At 64.1% G+C, this 18682-nt stretch overlaps 5 protein-coding genes across 7 annotated transcripts in view; 2 read left to right on the top strand and 3 right to left on the bottom strand.

Annotated features, from left to right (window-relative positions):
• Window positions 1-106: 106 nt before the first annotated feature.
• On the bottom strand, window positions 107-2636 carry REX1BD (required for excision 1-B domain containing). The gene is made up of 5 exons (XM_036399361.2): window positions 2625-2636; window positions 1874-1956; window positions 1185-1389; window positions 1014-1102; window positions 107-639 (listed from the first exon to the last, which is right to left on the bottom strand). Exons 1-5 carry the CDS (start codon window positions 2625-2627, stop codon window positions 567-569), a joined length of 453 nt encoding a protein of 150 aa, XP_036255254.1. The 5' UTR covers window positions 2628-2636; the 3' UTR covers window positions 107-566.
• A 704-nt stretch (window positions 2637-3340) lies between these two features.
• Window positions 3341-4520, bottom strand: UBA52 (ubiquitin A-52 residue ribosomal protein fusion product 1). 2 transcript variants are annotated; one of them, XM_036399389.2, is made up of 5 exons: window positions 4444-4520; window positions 3953-4071; window positions 3776-3862; window positions 3581-3683; window positions 3341-3481 (listed from the first exon to the last, which is right to left on the bottom strand). In XM_036399389.2, exons 2-5 carry the CDS (start codon window positions 4053-4055, stop codon window positions 3388-3390), a joined length of 387 nt encoding a protein of 128 aa, XP_036255282.1. In that variant the 5' UTR covers window positions 4056-4071; window positions 4444-4520; the 3' UTR covers window positions 3341-3387. The 2 variants fall into 2 exon arrangements, with proteins under 2 accessions (XP_036255282.1, XP_054373350.1); XM_054517375.1 differs by having other exon boundaries at window positions 4435-4501.
• Window positions 4521-5332: 812 nt separating this feature from the next.
• Window positions 5333-8387, bottom strand: KXD1 (KxDL motif containing 1). Of its 2 annotated transcripts, none has more exons than XM_054517373.1 (5): window positions 8281-8387; window positions 7238-7338; window positions 6990-7142; window positions 6560-6606; window positions 5333-5798 (listed from the first exon to the last, which is right to left on the bottom strand). In XM_054517373.1, the coding sequence occupies exons 2-5, from the start codon at window positions 7330-7332 to the stop codon at window positions 5566-5568; spliced, it is 528 nt and encodes a 175-aa protein (XP_054373348.1). In that variant the 5' UTR covers window positions 7333-7338; window positions 8281-8387; the 3' UTR covers window positions 5333-5565. The 2 variants fall into 2 exon arrangements, with proteins under 2 accessions (XP_054373348.1, XP_036255281.1); XM_036399388.1 differs by lacking the exon at window positions 8281-8387 and adding an exon at window positions 7621-7790.
• On the top strand, window positions 7803-13972 carry FKBP8 (FKBP prolyl isomerase 8). Its single transcript, XM_054517369.1, has 9 exons — window positions 7803-7820; window positions 8299-8589; window positions 8722-8891; window positions 9157-9245; window positions 10116-10333; window positions 10407-10579; window positions 10663-10740; window positions 12619-12756; window positions 13152-13972. The coding sequence occupies exons 2-9, from the start codon at window positions 8313-8315 to the stop codon at window positions 13236-13238; spliced, it is 1230 nt and encodes a 409-aa protein (XP_054373344.1). The 5' UTR covers window positions 7803-7820; window positions 8299-8312; the 3' UTR covers window positions 13239-13972.
• Window positions 13973-14729: 757 nt separating this feature from the next.
• The window catches only part of ELL (elongation factor for RNA polymerase II), a 49414-nt gene continuing 45461 nt past the window's right edge, over window positions 14730-18682 (top strand). The window contains exon 1 of the mRNA XM_036399325.2: window positions 14730-14864. Within this exon, the coding sequence (XP_036255218.1) occupies window positions 14730-14864 (135 nt within the window). The remainder of the gene's footprint in view (window positions 14865-18682) is intronic.

Here is an 18682-nt window from a genome sequence, read left to right as displayed (position 1 = left end):
CCGTGGCCTTTGTCACCCCATCCCGGGGCTCCCAGGGGACCGAGCCAAGGTGGAGGGGGTGGCACTGGGGCAGAGGGGGCCACACGAACCCTTGAGATCACACCACTCAGGCCAGCTCCATGGGGACAGGTTTATTTGGGGTGACCATAGAAAAAGCGCGTGCGGAGCACCGGAGCTGCAGTGGGGCTGGGGGCACAGCCGCTCTCCAAGATGTGGTCTGGGGGGGCTGCTGCCCGTGAGGCTCCAGCTGGCAGCAGGGACAGTGCCCAGCTCGATGGAGGCCTGGCAGGGCAGCCCCTTGGCACTGCAGGGTGTGCTCTGCCTTTGGCACAGCCGGGGAGGGGAACCAGCCCCACGCCGGAGCCCTCTGCTGAGGGGCACTCAGGATTTAGGGGGACCCCTGTTGTCCCAGAGGGAGCTCCTCCACCCCTTCCAGCCTGTGCTGCAGCGAAGGGGCCCAGAGGACAATGCCCACCTTGCCAAGGTGCACCGGGAGCGGGCGGGGGATGAGCGGGGCCCCCGTTCCACCAGGCCGGCCCCTCCAGCCGTTCCCACGGGGACACCCATCACTCAACTTCTTCCGAATCGTACTTAAGGTCCTGGAGAATTTCGCTGATTGCCTCAATGGTTTTAATTAGCCTACGAGAGCGGATGGAAACTATAAATAAAGCCCATATGGAGCGTATTATGTGGGCCGCCTCGCCTTCCCCGCGCTGTTTATGAAACACTCAGCCTGGGGAGGCCGAGGGGACGCGGCCACGCAGCGCCGCCAGACCCCGAAGGCACCATCTGGGCCCCCCTGGGCCGCAGGGAGGGCGGGGAAAGGCAGGCAAGGGGCTCCTGGCCTGGGCTCCGGGATCCCTTCCAGCTCAGGACACGCCAGGACCCTGCGGGCTGGGGAGGGGGCGCCACCCCAAAACAGGGGCAGGAGGGGATGGCACTGGGGGTTCTGGGCTAGGGGGGGACTCTGCCTTCCCAAAATGAGGGGGGACAGCAGCGGGGCCACCACCTACTTGTGCTTGAGCTCCTGCACCTCCTGCTGATGGGCGTCCACGTCGGGCTGGTCCTGTGCCTGCTGCCGGGCCAGCTGCAGCTGCGCCGTCTGTGGGGGACACCAGGGGAGCTGAGACTCCCCAAAGCAGCCCCAGGGCCCCCCCCTCTGCCCTCCCCAGCCCAGCACCCACCAGCTGCAGCTTCTCCTGCTCCCTGTCCTGGAGCCGGGCCAGGTGCTGGGCCAGGTCGGGGCGGCCGAGCTGGTCCCGCAGGCGCCCGGCGATGGCCAGAACCTCCCGGGAGATGCCGCTGAAGGCCACGGTGACCTCGTGCACCAGCTGCCGGTACCGCGGGAAGTCATAGTGGGGGGCGCTGCTCAGGTAGGCCCGGTGGCCCCTGCGGACAGGCCAGGGGGGAGAAGCCACTGTCACCACCCTGGGGTGCCCATCCTGGAGCTGAGCCCCCTTTGCCGCCCACCACAGGCAGCACCAGCGGGGTTTTCCTGCCTGTTCCTGCCTGGATTTGGCGGCACGAGCATGCAGCCTCACCCCTCACACGGGACAGGGTTGGAAACTGCTTTTTTTGGGGGGGAAGGTTGGGGGTTTGGGTTTTTTTGTCCTGTAGACTCTCAGCCCTGCATCCCAGGAAGTCCATCATCTGCTGGATGCTGAAATAGGATTCAGGTGTCCAGCGCAGAGTCCCGCTGCCAGCTGGAGCTCATCAGCCATCCCCATGGCCCCGTCCCAACAGGATGCAAAATAATCGGGACGGGGGATCCGGTTCCCTGCTGGGGGTGCCCCGCGTGCCCCCGCCCGCCCCGGTGGGTGCCGCCCCCGGGGCCCATCCCCGCGGCGCTGCCGGTGCCGGTGCCGGTACTCACTCCTCGAAGAGCCGGTACGTCTCGACCCGCTCGCTCTGCAGCTCCCGCAGCCGCTGCAGCAGCTCCCGCACGGCCTCGCCCGTCTGCGGGACAGACAGAAGGGGACGCGGTGGCACCGGTGAGCCGGTAACGGCTCCGGGCAGAGGCGGTACCGCCCAGCGGGATCGCCCCAGTGCTGGGGCAACGCGTCCCCGCCCAGCACCGGTTCTGGGGGTCCCAGGTGGGTTCCGGCCGCGGGGCTTGAGCTGAGCCCGGCACCGGCACCGGCACCGGGAGCCGCCCGGCCTTGTGCACACAACACAGACGGGCACCGGGACCCCTCATCCCCCTGCCCACCACCGCGCCCCCAGACCGCCCGTGCACGAACCGGACTGACACCGGGACCCCCCGGACACGTGCCCGCGGTACCGAAGGGCACCGGGACCCCCATCCCGTCCGTGCGTGCGTCGGGCCCGCTCTCTGTGCACGCCCGGAGCGGCACCGGGAGCCCCGGCCGTGCTCACACAACCCAGACGGGCACCGGGAGCTCCCCGGCCCCGGGTGCCCCCACCCCGCTGCAAACGCACCGGGAGCCCCCCGGCCACGTGTCCGCGGACCGGCACCGGGATCCCCCCGGTTCACAGACGGGCACCGGGACCCCCCCATCCGCGACGCCCCCGTGACCACGCGCGCACGGACCCGCTCGGTCCCGGGACGCCCCTCCCGCCCCCGGGGCCGCTCCCGTTCCCGTCCCGCTCCCGGTGCCGCTCACCATGGCCCGGCCCGGCCGCACGGCGCAGGCCCGGGGCCCGCGGGGCGGAGCGCGGTTCCGCCGCCACCTGCAGGCACCGAGCGGCAGCGCCGCCAGCCCCGGTGCCCTGCCCCGGGGCCCCGGTCCGGTCCGTGCAGCGTCTGCGCTGTGAGCGCACGGCCGGGGGTCCCGGTGGGTGGGTAGGGGGATGCACTGGGGGCTCCGTGAGCAGGGGATCCCGGTGCCGGTTCCTGGACACGCGGCCGGGGGCTCCCGCTGCGTTTGCCGCTGAACAGGGAGGGCCCAGGACAGAGTCGGTCCCATGCACACCTGGCTGGGGGTCCCAGCAGGTGGCCAAAGGGGGGCCCGGTGTTCATCCAGACCCTGCAGAAGTGACCGGAGGACGCCCAGTGTGTGAGCAGGGCCACGTAGGGCTCCTGGTGACAGTCACTGCCCATGGCTGGGGGTCCCAGTGCACGAACAGGGAAGGGTCTGTGTGTGATTCTGGTGCCAGTCCAGTCCCTGGCCAGATCCCAGTGTCCATCTGCTGCATCCACATGGCCGGGGGGCCCGTGGGTGGGCAGGGGGGTCCCAGGGCTGGCCCAGTTTGTGCACACACTGCTGCAGCCCCACCACCTCCATTCCTCCCTGTCCCCCCACCCCGCTATGCTGCTCCAGCACTGCCCCCATTTACTGAAAACCACAATTTGGCTAAAAAGAACACCAGAAAACGTGGCTGAGCGTTGCAATACTTTATTGGCCAGGGCAGGCAGGGCTGGAGGCTCTATTTGACCTTCTTCTTGGGGCGCAGGTTGTTGGTGTGCCCGCACTTCTTCTTGCGGCAGTTGACGGCGCGGGGGTGCAGGCGGGCGTAGCACCTGGGGGGGACAGGTCAGCAGAGCCCCGCGGCCCCGGGGAGGGCTCTGGGGCTGCAGGAAGGGGCTGAGGGGACACGGGGAGGGGGCACGGGGACCTACTTGCGGCAGATCATCTTGTCACAGTTGTACTTCTGGGCCAGCTGGCGCAGGGAGGGCTCGATGATTCCCCCTCGCAGGCGCAGCACCAGGTGCAGGGTGGACTCTGTGAGGAGACATTGGTGTCACACCGGGGGGAAAGCAGCAGCCAGCACCCCAAAAATGCCCCCCAAACCCCCCCCGGGGTCCGGGGAGCACCTTTCTGGATGTTGTAGTCTGCGAGGGTGCGGCCGTCCTCCAGCTGCTTCCCCGCGAAGATCAGGCGCTGCTGGTCGGGGGGGATCCCTGCGGGACACAATCACACAATCACCAACCGTGCTGGGGACACCGGGGAGCCCTGCGGGGCCACCCCGCCGCCCCCGGCCCCGCCTGTACCTTCCTTGTCCTGGATCTTGGCTTTCACGTTCTCGATGGTGTCATTGGGCTCCACCTCGAGGGTGATGGTTTTGCCCGTGAGGGTTTTCACGAAGATCTGCATCTTGGCACCTTCTCACCTGCGGCAGCGGCGGCCGCGTCACCCCGGGCCGGCCCCGTTATCGCCGTGTCCCGCCCCCGACAGGGCCCCGCCGCCCCCCGGCCCCTCAAAGCCCCGTTCCCGACCACCCCTCCCGGGATCCAGCCCCCATCCCGGGATCCGGCCCCGCTCTCCCGGGATCCGGCCCCACCCCGGGCCTCGGGGCCCTCCCGCGGGATCCAGTCCCGTCCCCGGGGACCCAGGGCCCCTCCCGGGTTTCCAGCTCCCACTCCGGGATCCAGCCCCCGCTGCCCGGGTCCCAGGCGCCCCTCCCGGGATCCAGCGGCCCCTCCCGGGATGCAGGGCCCCCGCCCCGAGCCCCGGGCCCGCTCCGGTCCCGCACCGCGCGCACCCGCGGCCTCGCTGCTGAGGGAAAGGGAGGCGGGGCCGGAACCGCGGCCGCGTCACTGCCGGTGGGGACACCGGTACCGCCCGCGACAGCTCCGTCATTTCCGGCGGGGACACCGGCACCGCCCCGCGACAGCTCCGGCACCGCCCCGAGACCGTCCGGCCACTGCCGGGGGGACACCGGCACCGCCCCGAGACCGTCCCGTCACTGTTCTGTCACGGCCGGGGTGACACCGGCACCGCGGGACAGGGCACGGGAGCGTCCGCACGGACCTGGGACCAGACTGATCCCCAAACCCGACACTGACCCCGGGACCGGCCCCCAAACCCGACCCTGACCCCACAGCCCCTGGGACCGGCCCCACACTGACCCCATGGCCACAGGACTGGACCCATGACCGGCCCCGGAGTGCCAGGACCAGCCACACGGACCCCACGGACCCCAGACCAGTCCCACAGCTCCAGGATCAGCCCCAGCAGCCAGTCCTCCAGTCCCCCACTCTCCTCTCATCCCCTCCCAGGCCTTCAGGACCCCAAAGCCAAGCAGTTCCTCCATCACACCACAATGCTGATGGAAAAGAAAGATCTGGAGAGCTGCAGTTCCTGAGAACCTGCCTGTGGAGCCACCAGCAGCAGCGTGTGAGGGGCTGAGTGTGAGAACCAAAGGGAAACACGGCTCTGGCTCATCCAGCAGCGAGAACTCAGCCAGCACAAGTCCATCAGCAGCAGGGACAGACCCCTGGCAGAGCTGGCAGGCACACAGAGCCTCAGAGACAACATTTCTTACAAAACACAAACATCTGTCCCCAGAAACGGCTTTTCTGCGCCAAAAAATCTACACGGAGGGTGAAGTGTAGCGGCTCTCCTGAGCGCAGGAAGGAGGGAGGACAAGAGGCATTTCCAACCCAGGATTTACTGATTCCCCCTGAAGCCAGCCCGGTGGCTTTACACCTCAGTGGCACTTTCCAGGCAGAAGGGCAGCACCTTCCTCCCTCAGCTTCTCCCAGCCTTGGCTTCCCTCTTCCCAAGAGAGGAAAAAAAAAAAAACCCAAAAAACCCAAAAGAGCAACACACAGCTATAAATACAGGCTAGAAAGTTCTGCAGGGGCAGCACGGGGCTCCTAGTCTAGTCCAGGTTGGCCGTGTCCTCGTCTGTGAGACTCTGTCCGTTCAGGGCCGGGCCCTCGTAGTGGCCCTGGGATAAATCCTCAAACTCCTGGCTGGTGGTGGGGGAGATGAGGCCGGGGCTGCTGTCACAGGACTCCGTGCTCTGCTCCGAGGTAGCGATGGTGGTCGTGGTGCTCTTGGGGACGGGGTCGAAGTCGTCGTCGTCCTCCAGGATGGGGGACTCGTGGATGTCTGAGGGGGAGGAGGCAGGGGTTAGGGTTGTGCTGAGAGGGATTCCCTGGCTGGGATTGTGGCGGGGGTTAAAAGAACCCAACGAATGGCCAGGGTGTAAATTGGGGGTTGGTTGGAATTCTTGCAAGTTCCCCAGGATGGGAGACTCGTGGATGTCTGAAGAGCCAGGGGTTAGGGTTGTGGTGAGAGGGATTCCCTGCTTGAGCTTGCAGCTTGTAGGGGTGAAAAAAAACCCTACAGGGTGTAAATTGGGGATTGGTTGGAATTTCTTCCAAGTTCCAGCCCCCACTCTGGGATCCAGCCCCTGCTCCCTGCGTCCCAAGCCCACTCTTGCAAGTGGATTTAATGGCTTTAAGGAGCTTGCTGGGTTTTTGGGGAAGCAGCTACGGGCCAGCACGTGGACTTGTGATTCCTGAGGGATGCCTCAGGAACAGAGACTCTTCCCACAGGAGGAAAACCGAGCGTGGAGTGCCAGGACAAGGGGAATGGCTCCCCACTGCCAGAGGGCAGGGATGGATGGGATTTTGGGAAGGAATTCCTGGCTGTGAGGGTGGGCAGGCCCTGGCACAGGGTGCCCAGAGCAGCTGTGGCTGCCCCTGCATCCCTGGCAGTGCCCAGGGCCAGGCTGGACAGGGCTGGGAGCACCTGGGGCAGTGGGAGGTGTCCCTGCCATGGCAGGGGTGGCACTGGGAGGGATTTAAGGTCCCTCCAGCCCAACCCATTCCATGACTCTGTAGATCTGGGTGTCAGGAATCACTCACTGCTGAAAGCCTCCGGGTACTGCTTTGCCAACTTCCCTTTGAGCGTCCTGGGGAGGAGAGAACAATCCCAGTCCGTGGGGAGCTCAGGGATCCGGAGCTGCCCCCCAGCTCCCTGGGCAATGCAAACAAATCCCGAGGGTGAGGGATTCCCACCCCAAACCCCCCGAACACCTCATGCCCAGCACATGGGGTGTTCCTGAACCCCCACATTTTGTGTTTTGTGACCACCCCGAGCAGCTCCCACGGCAGCAGAGCCCACCCAGAGCAGGATCATGGAAACCCAAAGCTCCGACCTCCACTCGATCACATCTTTTCCCTTCCCCAACAGATTTTCCTTCTCACAGCCCCCCAAATTCCAACCTGTACCCTGCTCTAACACCCCCCCCACCCCTCCCGGCATCCCCGGGCCCGTTCCCGCCCGGTTTCCCACCGGATCCTCCGGAAGATGCTGTCCAGGTCCTTCTTCATCTCCACCAGGGTCCTGGTGTGGTGCAGGAAGCGCTCGCTCATCTGCTGCATGCGCACGCTGGACAGGTTGTTGAAGTTGAGCAGCATCTCGTTGGTCTTCTCAAACCGATCCAACCTGCGCGGGGGAGGCACAGGGAGCTCGGTAAAGATCCCGGCAGGCTCCCGGTGCCGGTACCGGGTTTCTCACCGGCCGCTCCCCCCGGGACTCACATGTTCTTCTGGGCCAGGATGATGGCGTTGACGTCCTCGGCGTTGACCATGCCCAGCACCCTCCCGCAGAACACCTGCGAGGCCGAGGGCTCCATCGTGACCTGCGGGACCGCGGGGCGGCTCAGCCGGGGCACCGGAACCCCCCGCGCCGGTAACGGAGACCCTCCCCTTCCCCTCCGTGATACCGGGACCCCCTCCGCCCTGCCGTGCACCCAGTACTGGGTACCCCGCCGCCGTGCCCCCTCCCGGGGCGGCCCCACACGCCGGTAACGGGGGGTCCCCTGGCCGTCCCCGGTAGCGCCGCCAGCCCCGGGTTCCCTCGGGGACACGGCCAGGGCCTCTAGCGGTGTCCCCGGAGCCTCCCACCAGCACTGCCCGCGCACCTGCGGGACCCCGTCCCGCCGCTTCACATGACGGGAGCGGCGGCGGTACCGGGGGCGGCACCGGCGGCCACTCCGCGCCGCTTCCGGGTGTGCGGTCACGTGGGGCGCGACCCCGCTGCGTCACCGCGCCGAGCCGGAAGTCCCGGAGAGCGGCCGGGCGAGAGGGTCGCGACCCCTGCGGGCATCACGGAGCCTCTCCGGTACCGGCGCCGAGCCCCCGGCGCTGCCGCCCGCCGCGCCGGGGCGGCCGCGCTGGTGGCGGTCCCTTTAAGGCGTCGGGGGCGCCGCGGGCGCGCGGCTGACGAGCGTGCTCCTCGCCCAATGGCGTCGCGCGGTGGGCGGGGACCGACCAATAGGAGCGGGGGGGCGGGGCCTGCACCCGCGCGTTCGCGGGCCAGGTGGGAGCGGCGGGGGGCGCGCGGCGGTCACGTGGGGCGGGCGGGGGGCGCGGGGCCGCCCCCCCCCACGGTACCGGGCCGGGGCCGCGACCCCCCCGATCCCACCGGACAGACCCCCCCCGTCCCACCGAGCCCCCGCCCCGCCAGGCCCCGTCCCTCCCCGGCGCTCCCCAGTCTCCGCTGTCCCGTTGCGCATCCCCCGCCCCCGGAGGGTCCCGCCGGTCTCCGGGTCGGTGCCGGTAAGAGCAGCCCCGATCCTCGCCTTCTCTCCCCGCTCCAGGTTGCTCCGCCGCCATGGCGTCCAGCGGGGAGGAACCGAGCAGCGGCTCCCCGGGCCGGGCGGGCACCGGCAGCGAGGCGGCGGCGGCGGCGGACGCGGCTCAGCTGGACACGGCGGAGGATTTCGAGGTGCTGGAAGAGGAAGGGGAGGAAGATGAGGATGACCTGAGCGAGCTGCCGCCGCTGGAGGACGTGGGCCGGCCGCCGGCGCCGCCGCGGGAGGACGCGCAGCCCCCGGTGCAGGGCGCGGGGGACGCGGCCGGGGACCCCGAGGAGTGGCTCGATGTTCTGGGTGAGAGCTGAGGCTGCTCCGCTCCGGGGCCTCTCGGGCTTTCCCCGGGCTACAGGAGCCGCACTAGGGTGGGGGCAGTCGGGTTTTCCCTCCCCAGCGGTCCCCATGTGCCCCCCGTTTCTCTGTGCCCAGGGAATGGTTTGCTCAAGAAGAAGACGCTGGTGCCGGGCCAGGGTGTGGAGAGCCGTCCCCAGAAGGGCCAGGATGTGACAATCCGCCTGAAGGCCACGCTGGAGGATGGCACCGTGGTGGAACAGGACCCGGCCCTCACCTTCACGCTGGGGGACTGTGATGTCCTGCAGGTGAGCACGGGCTGGAGGCTCACCTGGGAGCAGGACCTCACCTCAGGGGTCAGAGGAAGGGTAGGGCTCGGTGACATCCTGTTTGTGGGTCAAAGGGGCCCCTCTGCCCTTGCTCGTGCTCCCTCCCGTGATGTTGGCCGAGTTAGAGGGGGTTTGGAGCCATCTGGTTTTGTGGAGGATGTTCCTGCCCGTGGTGGAACATCCAGGAGGTTGGCACTGGAGAACCCTTCCAGTCCCTTCCATGGTGCCATGTTGTCCCCTGCAGGCTCTGGACCTGTGTGTGCAGCTCCTGGAGATGGCTGAGACGGCTCTGATCGTGTCAGATGCCAAGTACTGCTACGGAGCCCAGGGCAGGTGAGCTGGCAGCCCCTCAGCTGGAGCAGGGTGGTCCCACACAGGGCTGGGGCAGCTGTCCCCTGCTCACCTGGTGACAGCCCATCTGTCCAGCCTCTGCTTCCTTGTCGGGGTCTCTGGCTGCTCACAGTGACCCCGAGAAAAGTTAGAAAGTCTCTTTTCCCAGCCCGGTGCTTGAGGAAGGAGTCAGAGCTCTTCATTTCTTGCTCTCAAGGTTGTTTGTTGTTCCTTATCTATAAAATTCTTTCTCCTGTCCTGCCGAGGTCCATCCAGCAGGACAGTTCCAGGCACTCTGCCTGCCCCGGGGCAGTGTTAAGTGTTTATACTAAAAATTACGTGTACAATATTTACAATTACTTCCCAATACCCATCACCTGTGTTAGACAGTGAGCTCCTACTCTAAACCAATCCTAAAGTGCCACCATCACAGCAGAAGATGGAGGCCAAGAAGAAGAAGGAGAAAGGCTGGACATGCCCAGATCACTCCATCTTGCCCCCTGAACCCCCATTCTAAAAACCCCAAAATCTACTTTTTCACCTCATGGTAAATTCACTATCACTCTACTTAATTTGCCATGGCTTGCTGATCTTCATCTAGGGTTGGTAACTTGCTCCATGGGTCATAATCAAACCCACAGGGGCATCTTGGGCTCTGTGCCAGGTCTCTGAGCCCCCTGGCAGGGGTCATGGCTGCTCAGGACAGCCAGAGGGATGTCCTGGCTCCTGACACCTCCTTGCTTGCCACGAGCAGCGTGTCCTATCTCGAGTGCAAAGATCCACATCACCAGGGATTTCTGAGCTTGGATTTCACGGCGCCGAACCCTCAGAGCAGCACCTGAGGGGTGGCAATGGTGGCATGGCTTTGTGCAGGAGCCCTGATGTGCCCCCCAATGCGCCCCTCACGCTGGAGGTGGAGCTGCTGGCGGCTCGGGATGCGCCAGACCTGGAGCTGCTCAGCGGGAAGGAGAAGATCCAGCTGGCCAACCGCAAACGGGAGCGCGGCAACTTCTTCTACCAGCAGGCAGACTACGTGCTGGCCATCAACTCCTACGACATCGCCCTCAGGATCCTGGGCTCCAGCTCCAAAGGTACCTGTCCCCACCCAGAGAGGGTCCCCTGGGCTCCGGGCCCTGCTGTGACCTGCCCTCGGCGGGTGTGCAGTGGATTTCAGCCCGGACGAGGAGGCCGAGCTGCTGGACGTGAAGGTGAAGTGTCTCAACAACCTGGCGGCCTCGCAGCTCAAGTTGGACCATTTCAAGGCAGCTCTCAAGTCCTGTAACCTGGTGCTGGAGCACCAGCCAGGGAACATCAAGGCTCTCTTCCGAAAGGGGAAGGTGAGGAGGGGCCCCCTCTCTGCGGTGTGGCAGGGGGTGAGGGGCAGACCTCAGCCCTGCTCCATCCCCGTGTCACCCTGCAGGTGCTGGCTCAGCAGGGAGAGTACAGAGAGGCCATTCCCATCCTGAAGGCAGCCTTAAAGCTGGAGCCTTCAAACAAGGTAGGCTGGAGGTGTGTGCTGCCCGCGATCCCCCTGGGCTGGGGGTCTCCTGGGTGCTTCTTCTCTCTTGTCCCTGTCCCTTCAAACCTCAGTGTTGCCCCTGGGGGGCTGAGACTCCCTGGAGCTGTCCCCAGCTCCGTGGAGGGAGGCTGGGAAGAGCCCCCAGAGCCTGGGGAATGATGCCCCACGTGGAGTGTGGCTGGGCTGCTCTCCAGCCTTATCTCCATGCTGTGAGGTTCCCTGGTGACCTTTGGTCCTGATGGTGACAGGACTCCCTGCCAGCCCATCCGTACTCCAGCCATGCTGTGGGGAGGGTCCAGGTTCCCCAGGTGGCTGGGGCAGTTTGTGCTGTGGCTGGGGGAAGTGGGGCAGAGCTGAGTCCCCACAAACTCGCTGGGCAGCCCCAGGAGTGAATCACCGGGTGCTGGGAGCAGCCAGACCTCGGTCCAGCGCCCGGGCAGGGCGAGCTCTGGGTCAGGAATTTCCTGTCAGTTAATGATCAGCTGCAGGACTGGAGCCTCGGGAGAAATCAAAAACCAGTGCCAGGAAATGACCCCAGCAGGAGCGAGACTGGGAGGAGACAGGGAGGTGTTGCCTGCGCAGGGTCGTCCTGGGGGTCTTGGCCCTCCAGATGGGCTTTAGTCCTTGTCTGCATCTGGTGTGTCCGTTTCTTACATGGGGCTTTCACCAGACCCACCAGGATCTGTGCCATGATCCAGTCCCTGAAGGTCGCGGGTGAGGTGTGGCACAAGCAGGTGCCTGGTGGCCCCACAGCACCTTCAGAGGTGGTCTGAGCTCCCTTGAGAGGGTGAGCAGGGCCCCAAACCCTTTCTTTCCCATCAAGGTCAGGGTGGAGAGGGAGCAGCCCAGGGAACCATTCCCCTGGCACGTCCCTGGGCAGGGCGGCTGCTCCCCAGCAGTTCCGATGGAGCTTTTAATTGGAGAGGGCTGGAAAATCCGAATGCCCGGCAGTGACGTGTCCAGCGAAACCACAAGAACAGCAAATTACTGCCCTCCCCAGCTGCTGCCCGGGCTCCAGTGGCGGCGTGGGTGACTCAGGAGCCACGGCTACCAGTGCTGAAAACACTCCAGAAATGCTGGGCTCCACCTGCCTCCCGCCAGGCTGTCACACACATCCCTCCTCTGAGCCCTCTGGGATGCTGAGGGTTGTCTGACACTGATGTGACGCCCTGGTGAGCTCTGAGCAGGAGCGTTCTCTCCTCCAGACATCCAAATTTTTGTGTTGGAGGCAGATTTCCCCAGCTGGCAGAGCTGTGTTCTGGGGATGTGTCCCCCAGCAGAGGGCACAGCGTGGCTGTGCCACCAGGGCCACCACAACGTCCTCCTGCCACCTTGCCCTGCTCAGCTCCCTGGTGCTTCCTGCTGCTTTTGGGGAGCCTGTGGGCCCCACGCAGGGCTCAGAGCCTTTTCCTGCCCTGGCAGGGCAGGTGTGGACACGCTGTGGGTCTTGCTGCAATCCCACTTGACACCAGGCTGAGTTTTGAGCCCGCTTTCCCAGCCTGCTTCCAGACAGAAAGTGGGAGAGCTGGTGCACGTCTGTCCTCAAGGCAGGCACTTTCCTGTCTCGATTAAAGGATAAAATCCCTTTGCTGGTGTCTGGCATCAGCCCTGGGCTCTGCTCCTTGCTACCAGGCAGGGAGTGGCTTGAGCAGCCGAGAAGGACAGAGGGGCATTGGACCCACAGAGTGTCCCCTGGTGCGGCCCCATGGCGCTGGGATGTGGGGCAGGATGAGGCCTCGTCACCCCCTCAGCTGTTGTGCACATCCCAGGGGCGGTGGAACGTGCTGTGGGTGGCAGGTCCCCTCCCTGGCAGGCGGGGAGGGTGCAGGGCTGATGAGAGCACGCTGTCCTCCCCAGACCATCCACGCTGAGCTCTCCAAGCTGGTGAAGAAGCACGCGGACCAGAGGAACGTGGAGACGGAGATGTACAGGAAGATGCTCGGGAATCCCAGCACCGCCAGCACCCCCAGGAAGTGCAAAGACAAACTGCCCTGGGTAAGGCCTCTGGGGGGGCTGGGGATCCACAGGGGCTGTGTCAGCGTCCCCCAGGTCCCTCAGGAGGGACACAGCCCCGCTCCCGAGCAGGATGTGGTTGGGCAGTGTCAGGATCCCTCTGGGAGCAGGGGGCCGTGCTCCGGGAGCCGTGCCCAGAACACATCCCAGATAACAGCCTGTGCCCTGGCAGTGTCTGGCTGTGGATCACAGCCATGCCAGCTGCACGCTCCGGACTTTGCTCCCGTTGGGAAGCGCTGTCAGCTGGCGGCACACGCTGTCCCACACGGCGCTGCCTTTTTGGGATGCCCTGTCCAGCAGGCAGGGCAGGCGGGGTGGCACGTGTCCCCTGCCATGGGCACAGCCCCTGACGTGTCCCCCCGTGCTCTGCCCCGCAGTCCATCCCCTGGAAGTGGCTCTTTGGCGCGACAGCCATCGCGCTCGGCGGCGTGGCCTTGTCCGTGGTCATCGCCGCCAGGAACTGAGGGTGGCACCGGGGTGGCCCCTGGGCACGGGACCCGTGCCAGCTCCTGGCTCTCTCTGCCGAGGGGCTGCCCCGAGGCTCTGCCACCCCCTCCCGCGGGCTCGCAGCTCCACGGATGCTTTCTGTGCCGGAGGTGCCGGATCTCCCTCCCGACGTTCCCCTCATCCCTCCTGGCACGGGCGGGCGCCACCCACGGGGTGGGCAGGGGGCTGCTGGCAGAGCAGGGACCCCCGGGCAGCCTCCTGGCAATCAGGGGCTCAGCCCCCAGCCCTGAGGGTGTCGGGGGCAGCAGGAGCTGCCTCTCACGGGTGCGTCCTGGCCGTGCCCATCCCTGCTGCGGGGACAGGATGGGCAGGGGGTGGCACGGAGAAGGAAGCCGTGGGAAGCGATGTGGATGTGCCCAGGGGGAAATGCAGCGACATTCCCTGATTCCTGGGGGCTGCCAGGGACTCAGCCCTCCTGGAGGTACCCGCTGCCCTCCTCTGCACATCCCTGGAGCGTGCAATGTCCAAAGGAAGCCAAAGAAACCCGCGGTGGGAGGGATGGAGGAGGGGAGCGCTGCAGACCCCCTGTCCAGGCTGTCTTCCCATGGGTCCGAGCCCATCGGGGGTCCCTCCCTGCCCTGCAGCCCCCCCAGCGCCTGCCCAGCCTCAGCTCTGCTCATGGGGGGGTTGTAGCACTGTCCTTGCGCCCCAAACTGACTGTGAACTTCCCAAATAAAGGACAATTCCTTCACATTCCGGCCTGTTTATTGCCACACATGGGGACACGTGGAGTCTGCAGGGGGGGCGATGCTCGGGGGGAGCCTGGCGCACCGAAATCAGCCCTGGAGGAAGCCTGGAACCTTCGGGCTCTACCTGGGGGTCAGGGGGTCTGTGCTGGGGTGCTCATGACTGGGGAGGTCTGCAGGGTTGGGGGGTTCATTCCTGGGGAAATCACACCTGGGGGAGTACAGGGGGTGCCCACCATGGAGTGTCATGCCCAGGGGGGTCCGGAGGGTTCATGCCTGGGGGGCTCCCACCTGGGAATTTCATGCCCGGGGGGTCCAGAGGGTTCATGCCTTGGGGGGCTCATGCCCGGGGAGTTGATGCCAAGGGGTTGCAGGGAGTTCAGCCCGGAGGGTTAAATGCCCGGGGTGGGTCAGGGGTTCATTCCCGGGGGTTCATTCCCGGGGGTTCATACCGGGGGTTCTCCCCCGCCCCCTCCCCACGCTCCCGCAGCGCTCCCCGGCTGCACCAGACCACCCTCCCCAGCATGCCCCGCGCCCTTATTTACATATCCCCGCCTCCTCCTCCCTACGGCCCAATCCGGCGCGGCGCCCGGAATCACCCAGCCAATCGGCGCGCCCGCTGCCCACCTCCTCGCCCCAGCAACAGGCGCCCCGCGTGGGCGTGGCCGGCGGAGCGGCGCATCATGAATAATTCATAAGGAGGGGCGTGTCGCCGGCGGGCGGCCCCGGCGGCCCAGGCGCGGAGGGGGAGACGGTCCCAAGATGGCGGCGCTGCAGGCGGAGCGCGGGTACGGGCTGTCCTGCGGCCGCCTCGGCCGCGGCACCCGCGTCTCCGTCTTCCACGTCAAGCTCACGGAGAGCGCCCTACGCGCCTTCGAGAGCTACCAGGCCTGTAAGGTACGGGGCTGGCGGGCGTGGGGCGGCGGGCACGGCCCCACCGAGGGCGAGCGGGCGGCCGCCACGAGGCCCCCGCACGGAGCCCTGCGGGCGGCACCGGCGGGGATGTGAGGGGAGGTGAGAGGGGGGAGCTCCTCGTGGCGTGGGTGTGTGGCCCGGGGCGGGGGGACTCCCTGCTGGGGGGCTGAGGGGGTGCGGAGGCTCCCGCCCCCCCCCGTCCGTGAGTGACCGGGGAACCGGGAATGGGGGGGGGGGGGGCGATCCTGGTGCCAGGTGCCTGCGGGACACCGGAGGGGACCCGCGGTGCCCCTCCCGGTAACGCCCCGGATCACCCCGGTGTGTTCCTCATGCCCGGCAGTGTTTGCGGGGTCCCTCTGGGCCCCCCGGTGAGTGACCGGGGAGGGGTCGCGATCCTCCGCCAAGTGCCCGCGGGGCACCGGGAGCTGTCGGTGCCTCCCCTTCCCCGCCGCGGTGATTGCTGGGGGCACCCCCGTGTGCCACCGCCCCGGTGGGTGAGCGGGGACCCCCGGTGTGTCCCCCACTCCCGGGTGGGTGACAGGGGCCCCGCGGTCCCGGTGCGGGGGTGGGCGCTCGGTGCCCCCCCCGGGAGGTGACGAGAAGCTGCCGTCAGTCCCCGTGAGTGTCTGGGGAAGGGGCCAGGGACGTCGGTGCCCCCCCCGTTTCCCCGGTGAACGTGACGTGGGTTTGCAAAGCCGGGGGGGGGGGGGGGGGCGGCGGGTCCATCCCCGGTGCTGCCATCCCGGACTGGGGGGGTGCCTCCATCGCTGTGCCCTCCCCGGTGCTCCCGGTTGTTCATCCCCCGCCGGCTCGGTGGGAGCGGGGGGGGAGGCACGTTCAGGCTGTATTTTGAAATTTCCAGATTGTCTTTTCCGTGCCGTTTCCTTGAAATGCATCCAGAGAGCTTATTAGTCGTGTAAATAGAGAATAATGGCAAAGCTCGGCAGCTGGTGTTGGGATGGACCGGAGAGGGGTTCAAAACTGTCATTTTTTAGTGTAATTTTATTTTTATTGTATTTTTTCTTTCCGCCTCTGATCCTGCGACGAGCATTTCTGTCTCCTCACCTTGCTGGGGGAAGCTGGGAGCCTAAACCCGTTTGTCATTAGGAGCGTCCTGCCTGCCAGCTTCTGTAGGATAAACCATATGTTGTCACAACACTATTTTTAATTTAGGGTGTTGGTTACATCACATCACTGAATTGGGCAATCTCTGTATGAGGACGAAGGTAATGACTGTACCAGGGTTTATCAACTTATATTTTAATGAGTGTTTATCAGCATTATGAGAAGTCAGGAGGAATAAGTGACTTGGGTAGACTGAATTATTAGCTTTTTTTCTCTGAAAAATGAAACAAATGATTCTTTCCTATATATTGGGAAAGCCTTTTATTTTGGGGGAGGGAGAGTAGGAAGACTACAGGCAGCTGCGTTAAATATTTTGGGAAGCTATTCCGAGTCCATGTCACACATGAATAGTGGTGTTTATTTTCTAAATGAAGTCTGGGCTCAGGATTGTTTGGTGGCCAACGGCCACTAATGAACTTTGCTTCCTTCACCGCCACCCAAAAGAGAAATAGTCAGAGGCTCCTGGTGATTAACTGGGCAGGAAGGGATAAGGGCAGAAGAGCTGCTTGTTTGTGTAGTGAACAACGCAACAATTAGTGGGCTATTAAACACATATGCTCATTCTGCACGGGTTCTATAAACAGTTTCCCCAGCTTGGTGGAGGTCTGGGCTTCCTCGGCAGCTCTGGGCCCAGCCCTGCCAGGAGCCACCCCCAGCACACCTTTGCAGCTTCTGTCTGTCTGTCCGGTCCAGCTCCGCTTTCATTTTGGGCTGCAGTGGCTCAATGGAAAAAATTTGCTCAGGCTCCTTGTGCCGGGTTTGGTTTGAAACGTGGTGGAACTGACGGCAGCGTTGTGTAATATGGATAATGGCCTGGAATCCAATCCTGCTCTTTGTGTTACCTGGAGCCCAGCGTGTGCAGTCTGACCTGTTTGGGGCACCGGGGGAGCACGTCCGTGCCATTCCTGCGACAAGGCTCTGTCCCTCTGCCAGCACGGGCAGGGAAATGTCTTCAGTTCCTTGCTTGAGTTTGTTCTTGGGCTAATAATAATGTATTGGGATTACATAATCCAAAAATGATCACCCAGCCGGGCGAGCTGCCATTTGTTTGGAGTGTCCCTGGTGCCAGAGCAGTTGCAGGCTTGGTGTGGAGCTGCACCATGTGTGGATCAGGCAGCAGGGCTGTGGAGAAACAGATATTTGTCTTGTTGGGCCTCTGCTGAGCTGCGCTCTTGCGCTTCTGCTGAGTTGTCTGCGTCCTAGGGAAGAAAATGGTCAGGGATCCAAGTTCTGGAGAGGGTTTGGAGCAGCCTGGTCTAGTGGAAGGTGTCCCTGCCCATGGAAGGCGTTGAAACAGGTTGAGCTGTAAGGTCCCCCCCAAGCCCAAACCATTCTGTGGTTCTGAGATACTGATCCCCAACTCTTGTGTCAAGTACAGAGGATGAGGAGCTCCAGCTCACAGGGCTGCTGGCTTCTGATCCTGGGAAGGGTTTCTTTGGTAGCTCACCTGAAAGAAATAGGAGCCTTAAAAAGAGAATTAGCACTGGCTTCACAGGGGACACAGTGAGATGTCACCCAGCTGCTCCTTGTGAAACTTGCTGCCCCTGAAACTGTTTCCCTACAGTTGTGAAACTGAGAGCTCTGAGCTCAGAGGGCTGAGCAGTGGGAAGTGTGTCCCAAGTTGGTTTGTCCACCGATGAAACGAAGCCAGGCTGGTGTGCTCACCTAAAACAGCTCTGGGTTCTCCAGGGAGTGTAATTGTAGAGCAGCCTGCAGTTTGCTGCCTTCCTTTTGGGGGTGTGTGCGTGGTTAGGCATTGCCACTCCCCCCAAAAAGGCAGGGCATGGCCAAGGCCAGCTTGGATGGGGCTTGGAGCAGCCTGGTCTGGTGGGAAGTGTTCCTGCCCATGGCAAGGGGGTGGAGCTGGGTGGTCTTCAAGGTCCTTCTGACCCAAACCTTTCTGGGATCAGGTGATTCTATGACTTTTCCCATCACTTCTCGTGTGGCCCCAACTTTGTTCCTGCCCCTGTCAAGGTAGAAGGGAGCTCCTCACACCTGTGCCTTGCTTTCCTCTCTCATTCCTGTCCTCAGTGAGGACATATTTTACCATCCTCACCTTATTCCCTTAGTTATCATTCATCCTTTATCTTCAACATCTGTATTTTTAGCAGCATCCTGGGTAAGTCCCATCTTCCTGCCTGATTCAGGTGCCACATGGCAGACCTGAGTGTCCCTTGGCAGTGGCTCTGTCTCCCGTGCAGTGAAGGTGCTGATGGCTCACAGGCAGTGTCAGGGCTGTTCCTGGAACCCTCACCTGGGAATTTCCTGACTTCCACGTGTTTCTGTAAACCTCTCTCTGCGGTTGAGGGGTGGTTCTTTGATTCCAGGCAGTGTGATGCAGTCACACACCTTTCCCTGTCATTTTGTGTTGGCCTGACAATGGCTGAACTCTGCTCCTGGTCCTGGTGGTTTTAGGAGGGTTTAAAGAAGGTTGTAGCATCCTTTGGTGATGGATGCTACATCCTGCTCCCCTTGTCCCTCTCTGCCCCTTCTACCCCAGAGCGTTTTGAGCTGCAGCCACCGCTTGATTCACTGGTGAACTTTGGCAGATGCACAAATATTTATTGGGGACTAAGCTGAGATAACCAAAGCACGTTGTCCCTGTGCTCACCCAGCTGAATTTTGGGACTGTGGTCTGATGGATGTGGCTCCCCAAATCACCTTCCCCGTGCTGC

This window comes from Molothrus ater, chromosome 26 (assembly GCF_012460135.2).
Source record: "Molothrus ater isolate BHLD 08-10-18 breed brown headed cowbird chromosome 26, BPBGC_Mater_1.1, whole genome shotgun sequence".
Taxonomy (NCBI): Eukaryota; Metazoa; Chordata; class Aves; order Passeriformes; family Icteridae; genus Molothrus; species Molothrus ater.
This window is presented reverse-complemented; position numbering and strand designations above follow the sequence as displayed.